At 45.4% G+C, this 27,510-nt stretch overlaps 1 protein-coding gene across 1 annotated transcript in view; it reads left to right on the forward strand.

Moving 5' to 3' along the window:
- GTF3C3 (general transcription factor IIIC subunit 3) overlaps window positions 1-27,510 on the forward strand; it is a 222,279-nt gene that overhangs the window by 88,118 nt on the left and 106,651 nt on the right. Inside the window, exons 9-10 of the mRNA XM_069225852.1 lie at window positions 15,332-15,435; window positions 25,755-25,926. Coding sequence (XP_069081953.1) covers window positions 15,332-15,435; window positions 25,755-25,926 — 276 coding nt within the window. The remainder of the gene's footprint in view (window positions 1-15,331; window positions 15,436-25,754; window positions 25,927-27,510) is intronic.

Here is a 27,510-nt window from a genome sequence, read left to right on the forward strand (position 1 = left end):
AAAGACAAGGGGATGCCAGCTTATGAATAGTGGTATGGAGTTGCTTTCTTTTGCATATGTTGAAGGTGAAAAGGAGTGAGAGGTGGTAGTGGAGCATATGAGGGTCAGGTTTTTTGGCTCTGAATTCTTCACTGAATATTAGGCGGGTAAGTAAGTGTTGTGTTTGTGGAGTGAGTTGTTGATGTCTTTGTAGTTTGGAAAGTGTGAGCTGTTGCTGGTATAGAATGTGTGTTGTTTGTGTTGGTCTGAGGAGCAGAGGGGATGGATGTTGATATATATTGGATTTGTAACTGGATGTTGATTTGTTGTGAAGAAGAGAGCTCCTTTGATTTCTTTTTTTTTTTTTTTTTTTTGGTAGAGAAGTGATATCTGATATTTGTGTAGTGACTTCATGTGTAGGATCTGAATGTGAAAAATTGGGGAGGTGTGGATGTTGAAGAAGAGTGGGTTGGGAATGTGTTTTAGAGGAGGATCTCGGTTCAGTGTGAGAGGGGATAAATGGGGAATAGGAGGGTTGGTTTTATACTGTGTAGGCGTAAAAGGTGGTTTTAGTTGTTGAGGGGAGTGTAGAGAGTGTCTTGGTCTGTGTTGTGGTTGAAATGGAGAGGGGGATTGTATTAGGAACACTGGCATGGGACAGTATTTGGAGCAGGCAAAAGTGAGTTGAAAGATTTTGTGTAAAAAGGAAGGGGGTGTTTGTAGGCAATATGGATATGTGCAGTATTGCATAGTGTTTTTTTGGTGATATGTGGTTTGAGTTTGTGTAGGAGTAATGGGTCCCTTGTGTGTATGTAGGGCTAGAAGTGTATTTGGGAGTGTTTGTTGGAGTTGCACAGGGCCTGATTTAGAGTTTGGAGATTTAAATGTGACGGATATCCTGTCTGCCATATTTATACAATCTCCGTAGGATATAATGGGACCGTAACACGACGGACGGGATATCCGTCATGTTTGTGACACAGTAATCTCCTCCGCCAAACTCTAAATCAGGCCCACAGTGTTTGGTGAGTGAGAGGTGGGTGAAGTGACCTTGTTTGTTGCAAGTGTGTTTTTGTGAGTGTGGGAATGTGTTTGTGGGTGGACCCTACTGAATGTTTGTAGTTAGAAAAAATGGCATCCCTCCCACGTATTTTATACTAGTAGCAGAACCACCCTCACAGGATTGCACAGGAATATTTCTCCTGTCCGATCATGATGGTTCACACGGGCAAAGTGTTCAGCATTGGCACAACATTCTTACACAATAAATACCCTGAGCGTCACAAAAGAGACTTCACACATTGTGTATGTAAAGAAGATTTGTATTCGACACACATTAACTGAAACAACATGTAAATAATGTACTTCTGGGCATAAATCACGTTCAGAAATATCACTGGCATTACTAGGCCCAATCGAGGTAAAATGACACCAGCAATATGTACACTTGGGAACAATCCCACTTTTCCTCCCAGCACCGTCATGCGGTGCTAAACATTGTCAGTGCGAGATCCACCCTAGCAATTATTCCAATTCAATAGCACATAGTTATAGGGTGCCCCCTGGTTCACATTGATAGCAGCAATGTATACACACACCAATAATTAACAGCACTTTTGAATAGCCTCGTGGGTCTAGGCCGCACGGTAAATCAATGTCAACTGTGATAATCTTTTGGTAAGAAAACAGCGTGTATGCGGTGATGGTGAAGACAGGCATTCACTCTCACACAGTCACTCCTCACCGCTACTTGGTGCCATAGATATCAGGCAGGCTCGTATAACATGCATTCACACACACTCGATCCCACCACCCTAATGGGGTGCACTGATGTCAGTCAGGTCAGTTGTTACTGTACTTGCAGAGCTTGTAGGCCCAAACCCTCCTCTACCCTTCTACCAACCTCTGCTACCCTGCCTCATGGACTGGAGATGAAAGAAACCTATCCCCAGGTACTAGGCCAATTGTGGCCAGAGTTGCACTTATTCAGGGGCCCGGGTGAATAGAATAGATATCAGACTTATCAGGCAGCAGTCGTCAAATGGAAGTTTGACCCCCCACTTGGGAAGTTCACTCAAAGGTCTCCGCACCGTGCCTGGCACAGGCTCTGTTCTGCCAAGCATTGGGGGAGGGTCACTGTAGGACACACACCATTCACCATAGCGTCCTGCCAAGACGTGCACCCCATCACACAATTCTGCTTCTCCGTGCCCTTGCTGGCAATGGGGCACAACGTCTGGTGCACAAAGACTTGAGTGGCACCAGACAATACCCCCCCACCCCCCCACACACACACACACCCTCCCCACCCTCCACCCCATTCTGTGGAATGAGGTACACCATCTGGTGCGCGATGCCTTGAGTTGCACCAGACAATTCTGGTCACACATACAGGCGCAAGTTCAGCAGCGCCACATGAGGTAGTATGCAACACTGCTACTGGTATGCCCCCACCTCTGAGGGTTGCAACCTGTGAATTGGACACTGCACCAAATGAGCATGCAGTTGGCGTGTTGCACGAGAGAAATGTGGCATGATCAACGAAGTGGGCCACATGGGGTCCTGCAACCGGTGAATCTGCTCACCACCACCAAGATGTTTCTGCGTGTCGAGGCTCCACGATGAAGGGCAACACTCCCTGAATGCGGGCAGTACTTTGAGGGATCCACACCAGGCAATCTGGTCTCCAGACACAGAACTTCATCCCATACTTACATTGCTGCTATCCAGTGGAATCCAGCAGATGATGTGGGCACTTAAGAGGGAAATGCTCTCTATATGTCATGGTAGAAGGTGTAGGTCCCTCGCTGGAGACTTTGATGTCCCTGAAACCGCCACCAGAGAACAGGGGGCAAGTGAAAAAGCCCTTGGAGAGCACACTTCGGGGTGCCACACAGCAGCAGGCAATCAGCCAAGGCCAGCCACGATTCAGGAAGTGTGCATGGTCCCTTTCAAAGGGCAGTAATTACTTCTTGTGAACAACAGGTTCCTTTGGCAGTGTGCACCACACAGTCCAGTACCTCAGGTCCTGCGTCTCCACAGGCGTATCTCTAGTTTTCTGTTGTGTGGCACCAGTAGTTATACTCTAGTGTGCCTTTGAAGTTGGAGGAGGTTCAGAGGGTTCCCCTTTGAACAACAAATGTCTCCCTTAAATTGCAGTCCTGGATGTCATGGGGTCGTGGAATGCAGATCTTAATCTTTAGTGGGGCCATGATCAGGCCGCGAAAGGCAAAGTGTCAAAACCTTTCCCTGCAGTCTATCCACCCAGGCCCTCAAATGAGCTATCGTTCCATTTGTGTGCCCAAGGTTTTTCGCTGTTGCTGAGGAATGCACAGATGTGCGGCCTCCAGTGTGTATTAGTGTTGAATTTAAAAAGGTACATGTGAAGAAATGGCTCCCTGTTGCAGTTACCCCCCACTTTTTGCCTCATACTGATGCTGACTTGACTGAGAAGTGTGCTGAGACCCTGCTAACCAGGCCCCAACACCAGTGTTCTTTCACCTAAAATGTACCATTGTTTCCACAATTGGCACACCCGGGCATCCAGGTAAGTCCCTTGTAACTGGTACCCCTGATACCAAGGGCCCTGATGCCAGGGAAGGTCTCTAATGGCTGCAGCATATCTTATGCCACCCTGGGGACCCCTCACTCAGCACAGACACACTGCTTGCCAGCTTGTGTGTGCTAGTGGGGATAAAAGACTAAGTCGACATGGCACTCCCCTCAGGGTGCCATGCCAACCTCACACTGCCTATGGCATAGGTAAGTCACCCCTCTAGCAGGCCTTACGGCCCTAAGGCAGGGTGCACTATACCACAGGTGAGGGCATAGGTGCATGAGCACTATGCCCCTACAGTGTCTAAGCAAAACCTTAGACATTGTAAGTGCAGTGTAGCCATAAGAATATATGGTCTGGGAGTCTGTCAACTCCACAGCTCCATAATGGCTACACTGAATACTGGGAAGTTTGGTATCAAACTTCTCAGAATAATAAACCCACACTGATGCCAGTGTTGTATTTATTAACAAATGCACACAGAGGGCATCTTAGAGATGCCCCCTGTATTTTACCCAATTGTTCAGTGCAGGACTGACTGGTCTGTGCCAGCCTGCTGCTGAGAGACGAGTTTCTGACCCCATGTGGTCAGAGCCTTTGTGCTCTCTGAGGACAGAAACAAAAGCCTGCTCTGGGTGGAGGTGCTTCACACCTCCCCCCCTGCAGGAACTGTAACACCCAGCAGTGAGCCTCAAAGGCTCAGGCTTCGTGTTACAATGCCCCAGGGCACTCCAGCTAGTGGATATGCCCGCCCCATGGACACAGCCCCAACTTTTGGCGGCAAGTGCAGGAGAGATAATGAGAAAAACAAGGAGGAGTCACTGGCCAGTCAGGACAGCCCCTAAGGTGCCCTGAGCTGAGGTGACTCTGACTTTTAGAAATCCTCCATCTTGTAGATGGAGGATTCCCCCAATAGGATTAGGAATGTGCCCCCCTCCCCTCAGGGAGGAGGCACAAAGAGGGTGTAGCCACCCTCAAGGACAGTAGCCATTGGCTGCTGCCCTCCTAGACCTAAACACACCCCTAAATTCAGTATTTAGGGGCTCCCCAGAACCTAGGAAACTAGATTCCTGCAACCTAAGAAGAAGAGGACTGCTGAACTGAAAAACCTGCAGAGAAGACGGAGACACAAACTGCTTTGGCCCCAGCTCTACCGGCCTGTCTCCCCACTTCTAAAGACACTGCTCCAGCGACGCGTTCTCACGGTCCAGCGACCTCTGAAGCCTCAGAGGACTACCCTGCATCTAGAAGAACCAAGAACTCCCGAGGACAGCGGCTCTGTTCACCAAAGACCGCAACTTTGCAACAAAGAAGCAACTTTGAAACAACACACGTTTCCCGCCGGAAGCGTGAGACTTGGCACTTTGCACCCGACGCCCCCGGCTCGACTTGTGGAGAACAATCACTTCAGGGAGGACTCCCCGGCGACTGCGAGACTGTGAGTAGCCAGAGTTGACCCCCCTGAGCCCCCACAGCAACGCCTGCAGAGGGAATCCCGAGGCTCCCCCTGACCGTGACTGCCTGCTTCAAAGACCTGACACCTGGTAAAGGCACTGCATCCGCAGCCCCCAGGACCTGAAGGATCCGACCTCCAGTGCAGGAGTGACCCCCCAGGTGGCCCTCTCCCTTGCCCAGGTGGTGGCTACCCCGAGGAGCCCCCCCCTTGCCTGCCTGCATCGCTGAAGAGACCCCTTGGTCTCCCATTGATTTCTATTGAGAACCCGACGCTTGTTTGCACACTGCACCCGGCCGCCCTCGTGCCGCTGAGGGTGTACTTTCTGTGTGGACTTGTGTCCCCATCGGTGCCCTACAAAACACCCCTGGTCTGCCCTCCGAAGACGCGGGTACTTACCTGCTGGCAGACTGGAACCGGGCACCCCCTTCTCCATTGAAGCCTATACGTTTTGGGGACCACTTTGACCTCTGCACCTGACCGGCCCTGAGCTGCTGGTGTGGTAACTTTGGGGTTGCTCTGAACCCCCAACAGTGGGCTACCTTGGACCCAAACTTGAACCCCGTAGGTGGTTTACTTACCTGCAAAAACTAACAAACACTTATCTCCCCCAGGAACTGTTGAAAATTGCAGTGTCTAGTTTTAAAATAGCTATATGTCATTTATGTGAAAACTGTATATGCTATTTTGCTAATTCAAAGTTCATAAAGTACCTACTTGAAATATCTTTCATTTGAAGTATTATTTGTAAATATTGAACCTGTGGTTCTTAAAATAAACTAAGAAAATATATTTTTCTATACAAAAACCTATTGGCCTGGAATTGTCTTTGAGTGTGTGTTCCTCATTTATTGCTTGTGTATGTACAACAAATGCTTAGCACTACTCCTTTGATAAGCCTACTGCTCGACCACACTACCACAAAATAGAGCATTAGTATGATCTCTTTTTGCCACTATCTTACCTCTAAGGGGAACCCTTGGACTGTGCATACTATTCCTTACTTTGAAATGGTGCATACAGAGCCAACTTCCTACAGTACACAAAAGCATTTAGAGCATAGAAATGCCGACTTTCTAGAAGTTATTATGGACAAAACTACCTTTACCATAGGAAGGGGTTTGTCACGACTAATTCAATGATAGGAGTCATTATGAGGCTGCTCCACTGCAATCCACTGTTGCTGCTAGGAGTAATTGTAAACTTCCCCCATGTTAACCTATGGGCTGAGCAGCTCTCATTGGTAGTGAAAACACACATGAGTCTTCTTCACTCCCTGGTCATATGTGCCCTTGCACACACACAAGCCTGCACTGGCATGCTGGACACATGTTTTAGAACACCATAGGTGTAAAGGCACACACATGCCTGCTCTGACAGGCTGGGCTCATGGTTAAGAACACCATAGATGCAAGTGTGCAGACACAGGCCTGCTATGACAGACTGGACTCATGTTTAAAAACAACATAGGTGCAAGTGTGCGCACACAGGCCTGCTATGACCGGCTGGACTCATGTTAAAGAACACCATAGGTGCAAGTGTGCACATTCAGGCCTTCTATGACATCCTCAACACATGTTTGGAACACCAGTGGGCACGCATGCACACCCTTGCCAGCGTCACTTCCCAACACATGTAGGAAATGCACTCTCACTTTCACACTGTACTTACGGTGGGAACGTGTCCAGGGCCCTAAGGCCACTGTATAGAGAATCAGCAAAACCCTGTGGGCAGAGCCAATCCCTTAGGTAGGGAAAACCAACATAGGGGTTCTTCACTACCGGGGCATGGGACACCCATGTGTACCTGCCCATAACGTCCGTCTACCACCTGCCCTGCCCTTCAGGGGGTGTTTCAGGGGTAGCAGTGGGCCCACTCAGGATTGGCTACAGAGTTAGAAGTGCCAACCTGAGCACCAGCGCAACTACGCCTCCACAGGCCTGCATTGTCAGGCCAGATACATACTTGACAGGCTTTTCTGGTGGGTGGCACACTCAGTGCAATGTCTCTCTAGTAGCAAGTACTGTACCTGCCCTGGGTATGTGGTGTACCTTTTTACAGGGCACACCTGGGTACAACCCCTGAACCAATCACGTAAGCGACCCCTCCTGGCATATTTAGGAAGGGCGTGCACACTTACTCACTGCAGTCCATTGAAAGTGCCCAGAGTCCTAAGGCCACTCAGTCAGCAAAAAACATGGGAGGGAAAAATCAAAAAGTTTCAGGGAAATACCATGAGAAGGGCTATATCTAACAGCGCTCAAGTGCATTAAGGACAGTAGGGTTACCACCTGGTTTTTGGGACTCTCCATGGCTCACTCCAACCACATTCTGCCTTTCACTCCTTTTGTAGCTTCAGTAGGGGACTGCTAGCCACATCCATTTTCTCCCAGCCACTACGGCCAACAAACTTCTCAGTCCTTTTGTGGCTGTGGCAGGTTGTGGTTGCGGTTGCTACTCTCTGGTGTTTAAGAACAGAGGGCTTAGCCCAATACTAGATCTGTGCCCTCTCTACTCCTTCCTGAAACTGGGGAAAATCAGAGTGCTCACGTTGGCTCAGGTTTTGTCTACCCTGGAGACTGGATTGTAGTGTTAGACTTGCAGGAGGCATGTTTTCATATTCCCGTCCTGCTAGCCCACAGGCCCTACCTGTGGTTCACAGTAAACAAGCACTTTCAGTTTGCTGTGCTCCCCCTTTGGCCTTAGCAGTCCCCCTCCAGTGCCAACAAAAGTGATAGAGGTGGTTGAAGCATACTTGCGAAGGTCAGAGGTTCCAGTATTCCCCTATCTCAATGACTGGCTGTTGAAAGCGGGCTCACCCCAGCTTCTTACCACCTCCAGACTATGGTGACCTCCTGCATTTACTGGGGTTCACCATCGACCTGCTGAAATCTCACCTGACTCCCTCTCAGACGCTTCCTTTTAATTAAGCCATTCTGGACAGTGCAGTTTCCCCATCTTTCATCTGGCGTGGCAAGATCAGGATCTTTAGGCTATGATTCCAGTGTTTCAGCATCTCTCCTTGATTTGAGATCAGAGCCTAGCTCTGAGGCTGCTGGATTTCATGTCCTCCTGTATCCTGTTGGTAAAGCATGCCTGCTGGTATACACAGGCTCTGCAGTGGGACCTGAAGTCCCAGAGGGCACAGCATGAGGGAAATCTCTGTGACCTGGTCTAGATTTCGACTGTAACTGCAAAAGGCCCTCAGTGGTGGCTGACAAATTGAGATTGGGTCAGCGGTAGACCTCTCTCCCTTCCCCACCCATATCTGACAGTAGTGACAGATGTCACTTTAGGACTGGGGTGGCCATCTGGAAGAGGTGGAGATCAGAGGAGTCCGAGGAATCTCAACTCCACATCAACCTGTTGGAGTAGAGAGCGATTTCTTTGGCATTGAAAGTCTTCCTTACTTCCATTCAGGGGAGGCTAGTTCAGGTGTTCAGACGCCAACGCTATATGGTACTTGAACAAGCAGGGTGTGATAGGGCTTTGGACCCTGTGACAGGTGACCCTGTGCCTCTGGACATGGCTGAAGCATCAGGGTATTTTCCTGGTCGTGCAACACCTAGCAGAATCTCTAAACACCACGGCTGACAAACTTAGCCATTGATGTCTTCATCTGGACGTGGCTAAAGGTCTCTTCTGTGATTGGGGAGAGCTTTAGACCTATTGGCCACCACAAGAATGTGCAGTGTCAGCACTTTTGGGTGTTGGAGTTTTCCAATGCGGCTGTTATCGGAAACACACTTCGTCTCAAGTAGAGCATAGGAATCCTCTCTGCCTTCCCACTGATACCACTCCTGCCCTGAGTTAAGAAGAAAATTAGGACAGATCAGGCCAAAGTAATTCATGAGGCACCATACTGGGCACAGAGAGTATGGTATCCTGAACTCATGAGCATGAGCATTGGTCCAGATCAGGCTGCCCCTTTGGGAGGATCTTCTGTCCCAGCAATGGGACAGCATCATGCACCTGAGCTGTGCATGCTCTGCCTTAATGCGTGGAGATTGAGCGGCAACAGCTGAGAGTTCAATCTTCCTCCTGAAGTTTATTAAGTTAACTTGCAAGCCAGGCACACCTCAACAACGATTGTATACACCTGCCTACGGGACAAGTTTGTGGCTTGGTGCACTGAAAAGCATGTTGGCCCCCTTTCTGCTCCCTTGTTCGAAGTGTTAGTTTGTTCTGTTATTAGCTCTGCAACACCTTGCTCTTCTCACAGTAAAAGCATATCTTTCAGTCATCTCTGCTTTTTTTTGTGGTTGCTGGATCAGCCCACCACATCAATCAGTCAATCAATCAGAGTTCTTATATAGCGCAACTACTCACCGTGAGGGTCTCGGAAGGGGGAGGTGGATCTGCTGATTAGTTGCAGCAGCAATGGTGCTTGCCTGTGGTGCAGAGGCAGGAAGTTCCAGGTCTTCGCAGAGAAGGATCTTCCTCCAGCTGTGGTCTTACGGCTCCATGGGATGGAGGCCAGGGCTAGTTTGATAGAGCAAAGATGTCTGGTGGTAGTGTAGAAGGAGAGGTGGTGGTTGAGGTATGCAGGTCTGGCGTTGTGGAGGGCTTTGTAGGTGTGCTTGAGGAGCTTGAAGGAAATTATTTTCTTATTAGGTAACCAATGAAGGTTTTTCAGGTGGCCGATGATGTGACAGTGGTGTGAGATGTTCAGGATGAGTCTGGCAGAGGAGTTCTGGATGTTCTGTAGTTTCTTTAGGAGTTTCTGGGTGATGCCAGCATAGAGTGCATTACTGCAGTCTGCTGCTGACAAGCGCATTAATGACCGTTTTTCTGGATTCGGTGGGGGATCCATTTGAAGATCTTTCAAAGCAGGCGGAGCACATGGAAGCAGGAGGACGAAACAGCATTGATTTGGTGGTTCATTGATAGTTAGAAATCAAGGATGATGCCGAGGTTTGGTGCGTGGTCCATGGGTGTTGGGTGGGGGGGGGAGAGAGGAGAAGGAGAAGGGGGGAGAGTCAGGGGGAGGTGGTCGTTCCGAGCGCGGTTGGCCACCAGGAGTCGTCCCAGACAAAGGGGTCAAATACAGAAAGAGGACTTTGGTCTTGTCTGAGTTAAGCTTGAATCAACTGCCCTTCATCCAGCTGGCGACTGCCTTCATCCTGTTGTGGAAGTTGCTCTTAGCAGTTGTGGGTTCATCTGTGAGGGAGAGAATCAGTTGGGTGTCGTTGTCTTAGGAGACAATGTTGAGTCTGTGGCTTTTTGACGATGGCTGTAAGCGGGACCATGTAGATGTTGAAGATGGTGGGGTTGCGGGGAAGATCCTTGAAGCTCTCTGCAGCTGATCTCACAGGGTACTGAGTTGAACGGTGGAAGTCTAACTCTCTGTTCGGCCAGTGAGGAAGGAGCAGATCCATTCTAGGGCATTGTCGCGAATACTGGCATCGTGGGGTCTTGCACAGAGGGTGTGGTGGGAGACGGTGCTGAAGGTAGCTGAGCGGTTCAAGAAGATAAGGGCAGCTGTTTCGCCTCGGTCGAGGAGGCTGCGGATGGCGTCTGTATCGGCGAGGAGAGTGTTCTCAGTGCTGTGGTTGCTTCTAAAGCCCGATTGGGGAAAGGTCCAGGATGTGGTTTTTTTCGATGAACCCTGAGAGTTGGGTATTCATGGCTTTCTGGATGACTTTGACTGGGAAGAGGAGCAGCAAAATGGGTCTGTAGTTCTTGAGGTCTGTCGGGTTGGCAGGGAGTTTCTCCAGCAGGATGTTGATCTGTGCGTACTTCCAGTCTTCCGGGAAAGTGGCGGACTCAATGGAGCAGATGATGGTGCAGAAGAGTTTGAGTGCGATGACGGTGCTGGCTCTGTTAAAAATGTGGTGAGGGCAGGGATCCGAGGGGGCTCTTCATGATTCTGAGGGTGTTGTCAGAGGTGAGGGTGGTCCAGTTGGATAATAACTGCAGGGGTATGGAGTCATTGGGTGCAGTGGTTGCAGGTGTGTGGGTCTTGGGTTGCAAAGCTGTTGTAGATCTCCTTGATCTTGCTGTGGAAGAAGGTGGCGAGGTTGTCACTGAGGTTTTGAGAGGGGGGAATATCTGCTGTCTTTGTGTTGGGTTTGGAAAATTCTTTAACTATGGCGAAGAGTTCTTTGCTGTTGTGTCCATTGGCACGTTCCTGTATGGCTTTTTCCTCTGTTCTGATAAGGTAGTGGTGGTGTTGTGACGGTGATTTTGAAGGCTGTGTGGTCTGCCACGGTATTGCTGCTCCTCCATCTTTTCTCAAGCTGTATACAGGTTCACATGGACTTCTGGATGGCGGGGGAGAACCAGCTGGCTTTCTTGTTAGGCTGCTTGTCTGAGGGTTTCCTGAGGGGATCCAGTGTGTTAGCAGGTGGAAATGCAGCGGTGGAGGTTGCACGCTGAGGTGTTGGCATCCGTGGATGTTAGTGGTGGGATTTTCCTGAAGGAGGTAGTTATCTGGTCTCCGGTGGCCTTGTTCCAGCTTCTGCGAGGATCACAATGGGCGTGGTGGGGTACGGTTGGTTTGGTGAAAGAGAAGTGGATTCACTGGTCTGTCCAGTGTAGCTCTGAGATGTGGCTGACAGAGATGTTGTTGCTTGCGGAGAAGATTGGGTCGAACGTGTGTCTGGTTCAGGTCACTTGTTTTGACAAGTTTCCTGAAAGTCCGTCAGCATATGTTTCCCCCATACCTATTGTATGGCCAGTACACCTCAATTTGGTCTTAACCTTCCTCATTTGTTCCTCTTTTGAAACCATGCACATCTACCATTTAAGACTACTCATGATTAAGACAGTCTTGTTAATGGCTAACACATCTGTTAGAAGGGCCAGCGAGCGCCAATCTTTTTCTGTTAATCTTCCATACACCATCTTCCACCAAGACAAATTGGTTCTGAGAACACATGCTTCTTTCTTGCAAAAGTTGACAACACCCTTTCACGTTGGCCAGAGCATCATGCTTCTGACCTTTTTCATTTTTTCATTTCACCTCATTTCACTAATGAGGAGGAAAGACTCCATCGACTAGACCCAAAAAGAGTGTTGTTGGTCTGCAGAGATCACACCAAGGGACACCAGTAGGATGATCAGCTTTTTGTCGAGTCTGCTGGAGTGAAGAAGTGGAAAGCAGTACTGGAAAGGACCATTTACATATGGATTGTGCTCTGCATTAAGATCTGCTGCACACTGGCCTGGAAGCAACCCCTGGAGGGTTTCTGGGCTCACTCGCCCAGAGCAAAAGCTTCAATCACTGTGTTTGCTTGTGGATTCCCTGTTTTGGATATCTCTAAGACAGCTACGTGGGCATATCTGCACACATTTACCAAACACTCCTGCCTGGACAGCCAAGTCTTTTGTGATGGGCACTTTGCTCGTTAGGCCCTCCATGACTTTTTGGTCGTCCTCCAGGAATGTTTGGTCTGAGCCAGTTTGCAGACCCCCCTCTGGGGAGGTATTGCTTGGGAATCAATTCCAACTTAAGGGATCTGCTGCTATAAGTCTCTATCAGGTGAACAAGTTACTTACCTTCTGTAACGTCTTATCTGGAAGATATTCTTTCAGGTTGTAGATTCCTTAATGACCCTCCCAACCTCCCCATTCTACAAACAGGTTTTTCATAGCTAAAAAGGTTTCTGGTAGGCCCTCAGTTCTGAACACTGGTAAATTGCCCTTGTATTGTGACTCCATGCTTCTGGCACGGAAATAGTCACAAAAGGAAATTGATTTAATTGCGCTGGTGTGGTGCCAATATAGGCCCGTGCATGTCACTTCTGGTGTGGGTGCCGCTGAAGTGGAGCAGATTGACACCACCTATCGGCGCGCAGACATACTGCTCAAGATTTGTGGGATCCGGCCTGATCCCTGGGGAATATTCTAAGGTAAGGAATCTGTGGCTTGATAGAGTCTCTTCCAGATAAGGCCCTACCAAAGGTAAATAACTTTTCCTTTATGACAAAAGTTATAAGGTGATGGAGGGAATGCTTGAATTTAATCTAAGCCACTGGTAGGTCCTGAGTTTGCTATCCGATCCATTGTGTTTTTGCTGACTGTGCTAGTGTAGGAATAGACAGGTCATATGTAATTGAGTTTTAGTTTTGATCCAGTAGGAACAGCCCAAACTAAAGTGCCAGCCCAGGTCCCCTCCAGACCAGTATCAACTGATCTTGAACAGGACCTTAAATAATTGCACAAACTTCAGGGAGCCATCCCAAACATATATTTTTGATTTCTGCATGTTGCGAGCTGCAACCAAGGTGTACAACCTCGGACGCTTATCTATGAGTTCTGATCCAGATACTTGAATTGGAAATTTTAACCACATCTGTCACACTTCTCAGAGTTACACTACCAATGTGACCATATCTTTGTCACAGTGTAGAGACAGAAGTTCTTCCATGACCCCATCGGGCTCTAAACTTTGAGACTAGTGGAGCTGCTCCATGTTTTTGTCATAATGTTTGATTGTAGAGGCCAGCCTGGACTTTTATTGGGTTCCCCACAAAGCGTACTCCTCCTATTGTGTATGGTGGTGACTTCCCTCTTGTATTAGCCTATGTGGAATCTGGTTGTTGGCAATTGATCATAGCCACAGGGGCACAGGTCTTTTACCCGTCCCTGTAGAATGGACCTACTGACCTTTCCTCTGCAAACATCTGTAATCCCTAATTTGTGATTATGCTGTATATTACATGTGGTGCGCGAGCAGGATGAAATGTGTAAGGCTAAGATCTTTTAAAGAGTGTCTAAGTGCAAAATACAAAAATATTAGCTGCCCCCATAAATGATTTCTCTACCAACCTGCAAAAGCATGAGATGCACTCCATTATATCTAGATGAGTGTTTGGACTTTTCAATTAGGCAGACATTTTGTTTGGCCTGTTTTCCTTGTCTTATGTTTTTAAGAGTCCATCCAGGTCATCTATTTTGTTTCCCATTCCACCTGTAGCAGCTCAGCAAGGGTGTCATCCTCTTTACTTCACAAATGCTCTCAAGCATATACATTGGCAAGATGAAGGACATTTGTTGTGCCTGTCAACTAGTTATGGATGGTTACTTTAATCTGGTTCTACTACCAGAAAACTAAGCCTCATGCAGGTTGTGATTCTGTTCAGTCCTAAAATGGGAAGGCTTTTATTGTAACACCTTACGTTATGGGTCATTATAAGAGATTGGTAAAGCTTCCGTTTGGGGAGGAATGAATCAATACTTTTCATAAGCATTACTGCACTGAAAGATTCCAAGGTTGTCAAACGCCATGCAGCTCTTAAAATACTCCTAATTTAGGTGCTTACTCCTGTTACACTTTTGACAGAGAAAATGTTACTATTCCGTGTGTAGAATTTTAGGTGCCATTGCATATTTTTGGATGTCAAAATATTCCAGTGCTTTAAACTTTGTGAGCAAATGCTTTCAGTGACAAAACTGGAAGCAGGTAATTAGGTGAGATACCTGGTAGAATGTTTCTAGCTCCTGAGAGCAAAACAGAAGGCAGCGCAGCCGATAAAACTCCAAGTGTAATCAGATGTACTAGAGGAAAGAAATTATTGAGAGCGGAATCTGATTATCATCCAGTTTAAATAAACTCTGAAGCCAGAAGTCCCAGTTTGAACACATTTCAGTGTAATCGAGTCTGTGAACTCGTGGCTAATGTTTATCAATTTTTTAGGATTTTTAAGGACTCAGAAAGCTCTCTAAAGGGTTTAACTGAAGTACTGGCCTTGATTCATGTTGCCTTCTTTACTAAGCAGTTAGACATTGATTGAGCTATTCACTACAGCATGTAATTCATACGAAATCACCGATGAGTAGTAAAATTAACTTACCTTTATTCTTCGTCCTCTAGTATTTCGTACTCCCATGGTGCCCATCTGTGTTAAGCTTTGTGATTTTTAACCAGGGTGAGTTCATTTAGATAGTATAGGGTAGGATACCAAAAGCTCCAGCAGCAAACTTTATTTGCAACAGTGTTCCAGAATAACCATCAACACTGAAAATACCTTTGCCGGAGAATCAATCACATGTACTTTATTTGTTGTTGTAAAGTGTGTAAAGACTTTGAAATGGTTTTACTTGCATTTCGTACACCGGTTACACATTTATACAGCTTTCTGGTTCAGTCCTAATCAGAATGCTACATCTTCAAGAGGCCTACGTGCAACAAAATACTTGTGTTTGAAGTGGTGGTGTGCATTGAATACAGCGTTTAAGATCACTTGTGGAATTAGGAAAATGTTTTTTCAAAATGAACAAGTTTCATGGAGAAAGAGATAAAGGCTTAAAATAAAAGACATCTTTTATATGGTTCAATGTTGCTACCTTTGTTCAAAAATAACGCATTGTTTCCACATTTGTTGTTGCTGTGTTTTCAGCTTTAGAAGTGGTTCACTGTTTCGTACCGGAAGGAGTTCCTGTAGACATCACAGCCAAGCTGATGGTTTGCTTGATTCACCTCAATATACTTGAACCACTGAATGTAAGTATGAACTGAGCACTTAACATATACTACATGAACCAGACAACACTATAATCCGTTGTGTACTTCTATCCTTTTTTTTAATCCACCATTGCACCTGAACAAATAATAAGTGAAGCATAACTATTTTACTGAAAGTATATAGTGGTATAGATGGGTTTTGAGGTTAACATTGCTATTGGCTATTCAAGTAACTGGCTATCTAACTGGGTTAAAAAATGGTGTTCTAACAAAATATTATTAATTAGGCAGTCATCCATACAGATCTTTAAACATTGGATGCTTGGAACTTAATTATAAAAACAAAGTTTGACAAAAACAAAGTTGGACAACTGATTCACATTTCATTCAGAAATTAGAAAAGAATGTAACATTTCTTAACAGATAGAATTTCAGGGGTAAAACAAGAATCCTAAACTGAGAGAGTAATCCACCATCACGAAACAGCATGTTCGATGGCATGTGTGGCTGTAGATACACATGCTTTGCATAAGTCCACCTGTTAGTGTTGGGCTCGGAGTGTTGCAGTTTGTTTTTGTTTGAGATCAAGTGACTTCTCCTCACGGTGATACTGCACATGTGCATCGAGTCCTTTGTTTTTTCTCCGCTGTCGGTTTCGGACGTATTTCTACTCGCTCCGGTATTTCTCAGCTCGGTCTCTTCCAAACTTTTAATTACGTCTTTCTTTCAGTGGTGATATAGTAATTTGATTGTGTTTTTCCAAACTTAAAGTACTTGATCCGAATTCCTGCGTCTGGGTTGGTTCACCACCCTTCGGGCGTCAACACCCTTCTTGGGGCCTACTCCTTCAAGTGCTGTCGGAATATGCAGGGATGATGGAACATACTCCATTTAGGTTCTGTCCTCGATGCCACTCCAAACTTCCACACACTGATGAACATCTGGTGTGTAACTTGTGCTTGTCCCCAGAACATAAAGAAGAGAACTGTGATGCCTGTAGGTCTTTTCGATTTAAGAAGACTCTTCGGGACCGAAGCGCGCATCGGTTAGAGATGGCGTTGAAGTCTCTGTACTACACTCCCAACGTCTGTGGAGAGGAACATGCACAGGAGGAAATTGGACATCAGGCAGCCCTCTCTATGCGAGGTTCCCAGTCGGACATCAAATCTGACATCAAGAGTCAGACGATTTCTACAACACAGCATGTGAGTACAACAACCCCAACTTCCCATCTAAAGACTTTGAAAAAATCATCTAAGCTGGTCGTCGGTCCACCACTGCCTTTGGTCCATGGTCGGATCCGATAGTTACATTTGGATGCCCCACCCTCCGACTTGGCACTGAAAATTGCCAAGGTCAAGACGTCTTCAACATCGACCACAGACACAGCAGCATCCCACACAATCTTGGGTTCGAACTTTCAATCTGAGCAGTTCAGCTCCGAGAAAGAAACCTTAGACATCAGTTTCGGAGCAGACAGCTTCGGTTCGACAAAAGGCTTCCATTCTGAAAACTGTGGAACCGAGTTTAAAGGCTCCACTCTTTCATTTGGAGCAACTTTACCATTGGAGCCAATTCTGGAAGTAATGGACGCTCGTCAGAGCCAGATCCATATACAGAAGGGAATAGGGAAGATAATTGCTTCTCCCCCTGTTCCAATTAAAATGACTTACCTTTCAAGAGACATTTGACACTGCTCCTCCTCTTAAAAAAAAAGTCTCCAAGGACAAAGACAAGCTCTAGATCACCCTCAGCCTTCTCCACCTCACTGTCCTGTACTTCATCTTACACCACCACCACCACCACAATCTCCTACATCTTTCATAGAGCCACAGCTTTCTCCACAAGGGTCATCATCACCTCATGGAGGTGAAATAGGTGAAATTCCAGAGGATGTAGATCCATGGGATTTATATGATCCAGATCCCATACTCTCTAATGACCCTGATTTGTATCCCGCAAGGACTTCATCTCCTGAAGATGCAACAGCTTATAATCCGTTATTGCACGGGCAGCAGCATACCATAAAGCACATATCCACACTGATCCCATTGAAGAGGATTTCTTCTTTGATACATTGACCAACACTCACAAAGAGAGTCAATTCCTACCCATGTTGACAGGTATGCTTTGACATGCCACAGATATCTTTAAAGAATCTGTTAGGGCAAGGGTTATTACCCCAAGGGATAACAAAAAGTACAAGGCAGCACAATCATATCCTATATTTATAAGTACCTCTTGACTCCATAGTCGTAAGTGCAGCATGAAAGCGTGCTAATAATCAGTCCACAGGGGATGCTCCTCCTCCTGATAAATAGAGCAAGAAACCTGATGCAGCAGGGAAAAAAATTAGCTGCACAAGCTGCTAATCATTGGAGATTTGCAAATTCACAGGCACTTTTGGCAAGATCTGATAGGGCCCACTGGGACAAGATGGAAGAACTACTTCAGTTCCTTCCAGAGGCACATCGAAAAATGGGTCAGGAGATTGTCTCAGAAGGGCAGGCCATTTCAAACAATTCTATTAGATGTGCCATCAATGCAGCGAATATTGCGGCAGGTGGTGTAAACACCAGTGTTATTATAAGAAGGCATGCTTGGTTGAGATGCTCAGGCTTCAAGCCAGAAATACAACAGGCAGTTCTCAATATGCCTTTTGATAAAGAACACTTGGTTGGCCCAGAAGTTGATACCACCATTGACAAGCTAGAAATAGATCCAGAGACACCTGAAACTATGGGGGCCCTACTAACTACAGCAAGTAGGGGTAATTTTCATAGACCACAGTATAGGGGAGGTTTTAAAACGTCATCTACCGAGCCTTCCACCTCCCAGACCAAACAAGGAACGCACTTTTACAATCAAGGTTCCTTAAGAGACTCTTACAGGGGCACAAATAATAAAGGCAGAGGTAAGGCACCCACCTCTAGAGGTTCTGCCTCAAACACACGCCAGTGACTGTTTTCAGATTCCTCTAGCACACACATCTCCAGTAGGGGGGAAGACTAGCAGATTTCTATTCTCAATTGCCTAATATCACCACAGATCAATGGGGTCTATCAATTATCCAACATAATTACTGCCTAGAGCTCATTTTCACTCCACCAAATATTCCCCCTCGTGTTCACAAACTTTCACATGACCATCTCATTCTTTTGAAAGAAGAGGTACAATCCTTTCTTCTCAAAGGGGCTAGAGAACGAGTTCCCCTGCCTCAACATGGGTTAGGAGTATATTCCCTATACTTCCTTCTGCCAAAGAAAGTTGGGTCATTAAGACCAATTCTGGATCTCAGACCGCTCATTCTAAATATCCTTTCAGAGGATTTCAATATGGTCACTCTGCAAGATGTTATTCCCCTTTTACAGCAAGGTGATTTCATGACAGCTTTAGTTCTCAAATATGCTTATTTTCACATTCCCATACATCCAGCACATCGCAGATACTTCAGATTTGTCATTGCTGGTAAAACCCTATCAAGTTAAGGTTTATCCATTCGGGATAACAACCGCTCCCAGAGTATTCACAAAATGTCTAGCAGTAGTTGCCACATTCCTCAGAAGGCAACCTATTCATGTCTTCCCAAACTTGGACGACTCGCTCATCAAGGCAAGTACCATCCAACAATGTCAGAATCGTACTAAGTACACAGTAAGTCTTCTACACACTCTAGGATTTACAATCGGCTTTCTCAAATCCCACCTCCAACCCGCTCAGTTACAGCCTCATCTTGGAACAATTCTCAATACTCACTCAGGGTTGGCATATCCATTCCAGCTTACATTCAAGCCTTCCAAACTCTTCTGTCTTAGTTACTGGAGAACCACACTTACACAGTGAGAATAGTGATCCAGCGATTATGGATGATGGCTTCATGTATTGCTATTGTTCCTCATGCCAGACTAAGCATGCATCCCTTAGAGCAGTGTCTATCTCATCACTGGTCTGAGTGACAGGGTCATCACCAGGATCTAGTGTTGTCCGACCGCCAGACTCACCGCTCTCTGCAATAAGGGAATCCCATCAACCTCTCCAAAGGGACGGCCCTTTCAAGACCCTGTGCCTCAGATCACTCTCACAAGTCTGAAGCTTCTGACGAAATAGTGATGGGAAATTAGTCTGACCTGACACTTTCCATGCTGAAAGGGTGATAGACTTGTTGAGTACTAAGTTGTGAGGATGACCTAAGGGATCCAGAAGGAGGGAATGAAAGTGTGGAAGTAGGACTGGGAAGTCGATCGAGAGCTCCAGAAGGGAAGGGAACCACACTTGTATTGCCAGAAAGGTACTACTATCACCAGCGTCGCTTTCTGACGTCTGACCCGGGCAAGATCTCTGGTGATCATGAGAAACGGAGGAAAGGCATAATTTACCAAAGTGGACCAGTCCTGAAGGAAAGCATCTAGTGGCCAAAGCCAACTGATCTGGACCCCAGCTGAAGAATCGAGATGAGTAATTCAGGAGGGAAGCAAAGAGTTTGTTACCTAAGGGACCCCACTTGTTGAGGAGAGACTGAAATACCAAGGGATGGAGTTTCCAGTCGCTGAAATCCCTGAGAAAACGGGAGTGCCAGTCTGCGGTTGTATTGAGTCTGCCCAGCAGATACTCTGCTGTAAGAGAAATCCTGTTGTGGAGACAAAACTCTCATAGACTTTTTGCGAGATTCGCCAAAGGTTTTGATTTGGTACCTCCCAAATGGTTTATGTAACGGACAGCTGAAAAATTGTCCATGCGGAGGAGGATAGAACACTGAATCTTGTCTTTTGCTAAACTTTTGATTACAAAGGAGCCCGCAAGCATCTCTAAATAGTTCATATGCAATTTGGACTCCTCAGTGGACCAAGTACCTCCAGTCGAGATTGGACCACAACGGGTGTCCCAACCTGATAGGCTTGCATCTGATTCTAACAAAAGATCTGGGGCTGATGCGAAGATTGTTCTGCCGCTCCAGGCATCCAAGTGGTCTATCCACCACTGGAGTTCTGAACGGAACTCTTGGCCTAAACTGATAACATCTGAATAGGCGAAACCTTTCCTGAGGTGACTAATCTTTAAGCGCTGAAGGGCTCAATAGTGAAGGGGTCTGGGAAATGCAGTTTAAATCTAAGAAGAAAGGAGACCTACTATCCTGTCTAGGGATATGAGAGAGATCTGTGTATTACGGAGAATTAGTAAAATCTCCGCTTTGATAGTTTTTACTTTTTGCTGAGGAAGATAGAGAGTAGCGGAAGAAGAGTCCACCTCGAAACCCAGAAACTCTTTTGTTGCATAGGAATCATGACAGATTTTTCTTTGTTGATTATGAAATCCAACTGTGAAAGAAGGTAATAAGTAATGTGGAGATGAGATAGAAACGAAATATAACTCTGGTTCATAAGAAGAATGTAGTCTAGGTAAATGATTAACCTGATGCCCAGAGATCTGAGATGCGCTACCACCAGCTTCATTATTTTTGTAAAACACAAAGGTGCTGACGAAAGGCCGAAGGGAAGGGAAGAAAACTGGTACGTTTTTCCCTGCCACTGGAACTGGAGGAACTTTCTGTGGTCTGAGTGAATTGAAACGGAAAGATACGCATCCTTCAGGTTCAAACGTACTATGAAATCGAATTGGAGAAAAGTGTCTCTGAGATGTACTATAGTTTCCATCCTGAAGTGCCCATAGACGACAACCTGGTTGAAAGCTCTCAGATTGATAACCGGTTTCATTTTGTTGTATTTCTTCTGTGCCAGAAAAAGGGAACTTAGAAAACCTGAAGGGTTCGGAAGTGTGAGTTGAGTGGCATTCTTTGAGAGAAGAGATTTGATTTCCTCTGAAATTAGAGTGGTCATTTCCTCGCGAAACGAGGAAGGGGAGGAAAGAACCTCTGAAACGGAGTGGCGTAGAATTCTATTAAGTAACCCTCTATCGTATTTAGAACTCACGTGTCTGCAGTTATCATTCTCCATTTTGCTAAGAACAATTGAAGGTGACTCCCCTACTGGAGGAAGGATAGAAACAGGACTTACCTTGTTTATTGTTCTTGAAGTTGCGTTGTCGTCGACACCGGTAACCTCTGCCCCTTTGAGGGTAGAACTGGGGCTTGTACTCTTGCACTCCGTAAAGAAAAGTTGAAGGAGCCTCTCTATCCTTGTGAACGAAAGGAACGGCCGGTAAAGCGGCTCCTGCCTCTACCAGCCCGTGCAAAAACATGCTGGTTGAAAAATCTTCTTGGGGTATTGGTGCGCTTAATCGATAGAGGCAACGTAGACACATATCTGCTGGGATCCTAAATAAAGAAGTCCCCAAAAAGTAGAATGTCCGTTTAATGCCAGGGACGCTAAATTAGCTAGCTTAGGATCTAACTTTAACAAAAGACCTTTTCTTCTCTTGTGTGTAATGGCAGCATTAGCGTTCCCCAAAAGGCAAAAAGCTCTGTGAATCCACAGAGAAAGGTCTAATGGGTCTATGTCTGAGTTCTCTAGCTTTGCAGACTCTGCCATGTCAAACATACAGGCCAATGAACCCACTAAGTCCAGCAGTTTGTCCTGGCAGGTTGACCAAGCTTTGCTCACCCCTTTACGGGGATCTGTGCAGAATTTGGAAAAGAAGGTTAGAAGTGGTTGTCTATGGAGGGAGTGGAGGTAATATTAGAATATAAAGAGGGTCTAGGGCATTCAGGTTTTAATTTAGCCCTTGTCTGCTTTTCTAACTGAAGACAACCTGGAATAGATATAATCCCCCACATGGGAAGAGGGGAACCATTCTATTGAATTAGGATGGTGTAGCAGGGAGGGATCAAACATAGGAGTGCCATCTGAGTCTAGGATTGTTTTAGCAACATAAGGGTCAGAGGACGGAAACATTAACTTAGTTCTTTTGGCAAGTGGGGAAGAAGGATCATTGGAACCCAAAATATCAGAGGCATCATCTATATCACTCACGTCACCCATGTCATCATCCGTATCGAGGTTGTGCGAAATAACACTCTGTTTAGGTGTGCTTTGTAAATGTTTAGCCTTGGATTTACATTTAGAGTGGGTAACAGAAATATTCCCCTCCTTAGAAGGAGGCCTGGGAGGATCGAAGTCCTCAATCTGGGGTGGAGAAACTTCACCAGTCAATGCAGCGCCAGAAGGGGTGACTTTAAGTAGGGACTTGAGAGATGACATAACATTTAGTTTACGCTTTCTACTATCCCCCGCAGAATGGGCCAGTAATGATTTTGTCACCATGCTCTTAACAGAGGTTTTTGGTTATTTTATCCATAGAGGCTGCAATGGCTTGTTCCACAGAATTGTGAATATAAGAACTGAAATCTTTATCAAAAATGTCACCCTCGTCATTCCTGACATGAATAAGGCAAGAGCTGTCTATTTCCATATTGAAAATATTAAGGATTGACTTCTAGGGAGGAAAGGCTTAAAGGAATGCAGAAACTTCCAATAGGGAGATAAAAAATAAAAGTACACGCCCAGTGGAGCGTGACATATCTTGCCTGAGGCTGAGGGAAATCGGCTTGAAGGGGTAGTAATAGGCTGTGTTGTAATGGGGAGGTGGGCCGAAGAGAGCAAAGAAAAGTATAAAGCAACACTGACGATACGCGTCTGCACAGCGAAGCATAGAGGAATGGCTGACTAACGGTCTGAGAGAGTTAAGTTAGGTAAAAAGAAGCAATCGTTAAAGCTGTTGATGGAGCGCAAAGAGCACGAGCTGAAAAAGCGTTCACAACGCGCTCAGAGGATGTGTTAACACAAAGTGGTGACCAAGCAATTAAACATGCATTTGCTCGTAATAATGACAAAACAAGTTAAATAAAGTGTATACAACTTATGAAATATGAGAAGAGGTACTTATATTGACTGTGAGCAGAAAGAAAAGAGAGCTGGTCTGAGTCAAGTGTTATGATTATACTATGCCATGTGTTATGATTGGTGCTTCTTTTGATACGTTTTGTGTTCCCATTGGCTATTTGTTGTCTAGCCTCATGGGAATCGTAGTTTTCTTGACTACTGCTATTGAAATAAAGCAAGATTAGAGAAGCATAATAGGAGCCTCCGTTCTTGACATAAAATTCGATGTGTCTGAAGCTGTCAGTGCATAACACTTTTTTAAACAATTCTTACCAGAAAGTTGTCCAGGGGCATTGTTTTCCATTTTTCCTTAAATTAAGAAACTGGCAAATATCGGCCTTTTTCATCTCTTGCTTTTCCAGTTTCTGGCATCTGTTCAAACAATGCACTGGGAGATCTATGTATACCTCAATGTAGCACTAGTCCTCTTTTTTTCTTTCTTTAAGAAAAACAAAAAAAAAAACAGATCAGCTGATGTTCACAGATCAGTTTTCACCTTTTCTAACTTCATAACTCTCAACCGGCAGTAGAGCCCTTCCCATTCATTTATCTGTCAAAATTGAAGGAGGGCAGGAAGCAGCCTATCAAGACACTAGTCAGTCAGTTTACCATTTTGCCTGTAGTTGGGATTTTATTGCCTAGAGTCACTGGTGGATTTTTCAGTTGTGTCCACTTTGTGTTCCACATTATCTTGTGCAACTAACTTAATGCAGAATGCACACATCTTAGATTTTCTTAGAGACTCTCATTTAGAAAGTTTGTTCTGACTTTTCTGTAACTCTGTCTGCAAGGATCATTGCCAAAGTTAACTTGATTCACCATTAAGTATTAGTTTGATGATAATGTATGTGCAGGATATCTAAACTCTGCAAACAAATCTCTTACTTTGTTCATGGCAAATGATAGCCTTGTGACATCTTTCTGTAGATAGTTGAATGCCATTGAGGTTTTTAAGTTACTAGGGACCTGAACATGTACTTCTCAATAATTTTTGCTTGTCTCTGATTCCAGAATGCAGCCTGAGTCAGTTTGTTAACGCTGTTACAGCTGCTCTGCTCGAAATGGTGTATTTTTATTCAGAAGCCCTGGTTTAGTAGCTTCATACTTTGTGTCCCTAGTGATATTCAGAGCATTAGACTGATTCAGAGGTGGACACGCAGTGTTAATTCACCTTTACAGAGAAAATAGAGCTACATTGATGGTCTATGAGTGGACGACAATGACCGGGCCATGTATATACATGTTACACTAGTGCAAGGAGAATAACCTCTTTTTGTCTTATTTTGAAAGTCCCTTTTGTCAATTAAAAGAAATTTGCGCTAGCAGAGCACTCCACAGTATGGGCCACATGTACAAAATTTTGGAATTGGAATTTCCTGATTGCAATTCTTACCGAATCGCAGTTAGGAAATCACATTTCATAATGTACAATTTGCGACCAATTGGGAATAATAGCCATCACAGGGATGTCTGTGATTGCCTCTTAATAAAACATATTTTTTAATGCTGCCTATTTTCCTTAACAGAAAACGGGATGCGTTTAAAAAGGAAAAAAATTAAACAGAGAAGTTTTTTTGTATGAGTAGACAGTGGTCAAGGGGACCACTGCCTGCTCTTAAAATTATTTGTTTTCCATTCTCAAAGGGGAAAGGGTCCCTTGATTGCTCCTTCCCATTTGCGAGTGGGTTACCACCTTGCAGAAGTTGGTAAAATATGAATGTTTGCGACCGTAATTCAGCCAATAAACATTTATACATACCATTCAGTTTCGGTATATGGAAGGGAAGCCCTAAACACGCCCCTTCCAAATCGCAAACACAAATTGTAATTCGGTAACGTGTTACCAAATCACAATTTGTGTTTTGTACATATTTAAAAGCACTTTTGCAATTGGGAACGGGCCGATCGGGCCGTTTCCGACCCCAAAAATGGTTTGTACATATGACTAAGTCCTATAAGTAAGAAATGTTAGAGCAAGCAGTGCATCTAATTGTATATTCTCTGTAGAGTCTTTGGTGCTTCCTGTTCCTACAGACTCAATACAACTCAGTGTCAAGGCCCAACGAGACTGAAACAATCGGACCACTCATTTCTTCCTGTGGGAGAGGCGTAGCCTTGCCGCTTGCATTAGACTGGCTTTCCGATGTGGTAAAACATTTCAGTCATATATTTTCTATGCCAGCTGCATGCTTATATCATCCTTTGTTTTCCTGAGAACCTGAAAGAGGCAAAAGCTCAAACATCTGTTCACGTGTTGGCCATTTTAGGAACATGGGTTTACTAAGCCCAAAACACTTAACACACATAACAAGGGGACACAGAACTTATTTTGCATGCTGCTGTGGATAACCAGCTGAGTTGAGGTATTAAGTATTTGCATTGTAACACATAATTAAAACCTTCTAATGCAGTGTCCTGTTTCGTTAGGTTCCTGTGGTCCAAATTTACACATTTGAAAATCTGTCCCTACTACTGTCATTGGTTTATTGCATTGTCCTTTTTTTCTGTTTTCTTGTGGTGAAGCCTCTCTTGACCACGCTGATGGAGCAGAATCCAGAAGAGGTGGGAGACTTGTACCTGGACGTGGCAGAGGCGTTCCTTGATGTCGGAGAATATAACTCTGCGTTGCCTCTTCTGAGTGCCCTTGTCTGCTCTGAAAGGTACAACCTGCCAGTTGTCTGGCTTCGGCACGCAGGTAATACACTGCTCAACTTGGTGACATGGCATGTAATACCTTCACTTACATAGTATTCACCAAGTTTTCTTCCTGGGAGAGTGAAGGGAGGTTTTATGATTTATACATTTTATTGTTGCTACTGAGTAAAAAAGTATTGTTTACTATCATATTAGCTACATATAAATTATTATGCATTTCTTGGCAGTTTCAGATTTTGCACAACACTTTTATAAAAGCATTGTGAAGCATTTATCAGAAATTTTACTTTTACTTGCACCTTCTTGCTAACATGTTTAAATAGTCATAAACTGTCTTTTGTGGTAGTAATGACGTTATCTTCATTACGTTGTCAAGAAGCATGGGCCCAATTCTCAGAACATTTTCTGGGTGTGGTAAGCCTTCACCTGTAGCCGAGGATGCTACCAGAGGTTGGTGCCAGTGTAGTTCATAGAAGTTGTCCCAGACCTTTCTTCTTTTACCTCTGGGAGAGGGACAAACTGGCGCCTCTGGCCTTCCCCTCCTAGGGTCACTCGCTTCTTTCAGTTTCCTTTGTCACAATATGGCTGCTGTGGTGCAGGCTGCTGAAACACTACACGAGTATTGGTTCTTTCAGATTTGACGCTTTACATGTAGCTAGCCCACAGAGCTCCCCATATGGCTCGGGTCATAATCTCATCTCTGCCCAGGAACAAGCCCTTGCAATCTGCCATTAAAGCCTCTACTTGTTTAGAAGACGTCTGGGTGATAAGATTAATGCACATCCCACTGGACATCTGATGTCCTCCCTCTGGAAGAATCCTGTAAACGAGCCCACTGCTTCCTTTGGTTGAGCACTCTAAACAAGAATTAGGTATGAGCTTTGATTGAACTGTTGCCTGGACTTTGGGCACGTCCTCTCCCTTTGGCACAGTACTTGTAGATACAATTGAATTCTGACAGAGATTCACTTCAGAGTTGGAGCATAGCGCGTGCCAGGATTGGAGAATCTCCGAGAAGAGGGGTAAATCTGCATTACAGCGATGCCCCTGCACCGAGGACAGGAGCCAAGACCTTACTGGCACTGCAGCACATGCAGAGGACCGACTTGAAGCAGTAGCCCAGGCACGATGTCCACCTACACTCTGAAGGACTAAAGACAACAATGCAAGACATAAAGTTGAGCTGAAACTGTTTTGTTTTGAGAGCTTGCACATGTATGCCTTCTATCAGGCAGGTCCCCAACATGCTGGTCTGCTTGAAGGTGGTATGTTGGGCTGGCCTCTAAATTAGTGTATGCCCAACACGCAGCTATGCCACCTGCCCCTAGCATTGAGTGAACCCAGTTAACGCCTTTGCTAGCCCTAGAGGAACATTAGGTGTTTTCCCTCCCTTTCTGCACCCCCAGTGTACCCTCTAGTATGTGTAGTGCCAGTGTAACAAAACTGGGTCATTTGAACAATCCTCTTACGATGTACGGTTCTCGGTTTATTCATGGTTAAACAGGCCTCGAAAAATCTACTCTCACACTCACTATGGCGTGTCCGATTTAATCAGAACGAGCTATTTTTAGGGCCTACTCGCCATTTCTGGTGAGTTGACAAATACCAGGTATTCTGTTAACTC

The sequence above is a fragment of the Pleurodeles waltl genome, chromosome 3_1 (assembly GCF_031143425.1).
Source record: "Pleurodeles waltl isolate 20211129_DDA chromosome 3_1, aPleWal1.hap1.20221129, whole genome shotgun sequence".
Classification (NCBI taxonomy): Eukaryota; Metazoa; Chordata; class Amphibia; order Caudata; family Salamandridae; genus Pleurodeles; species Pleurodeles waltl.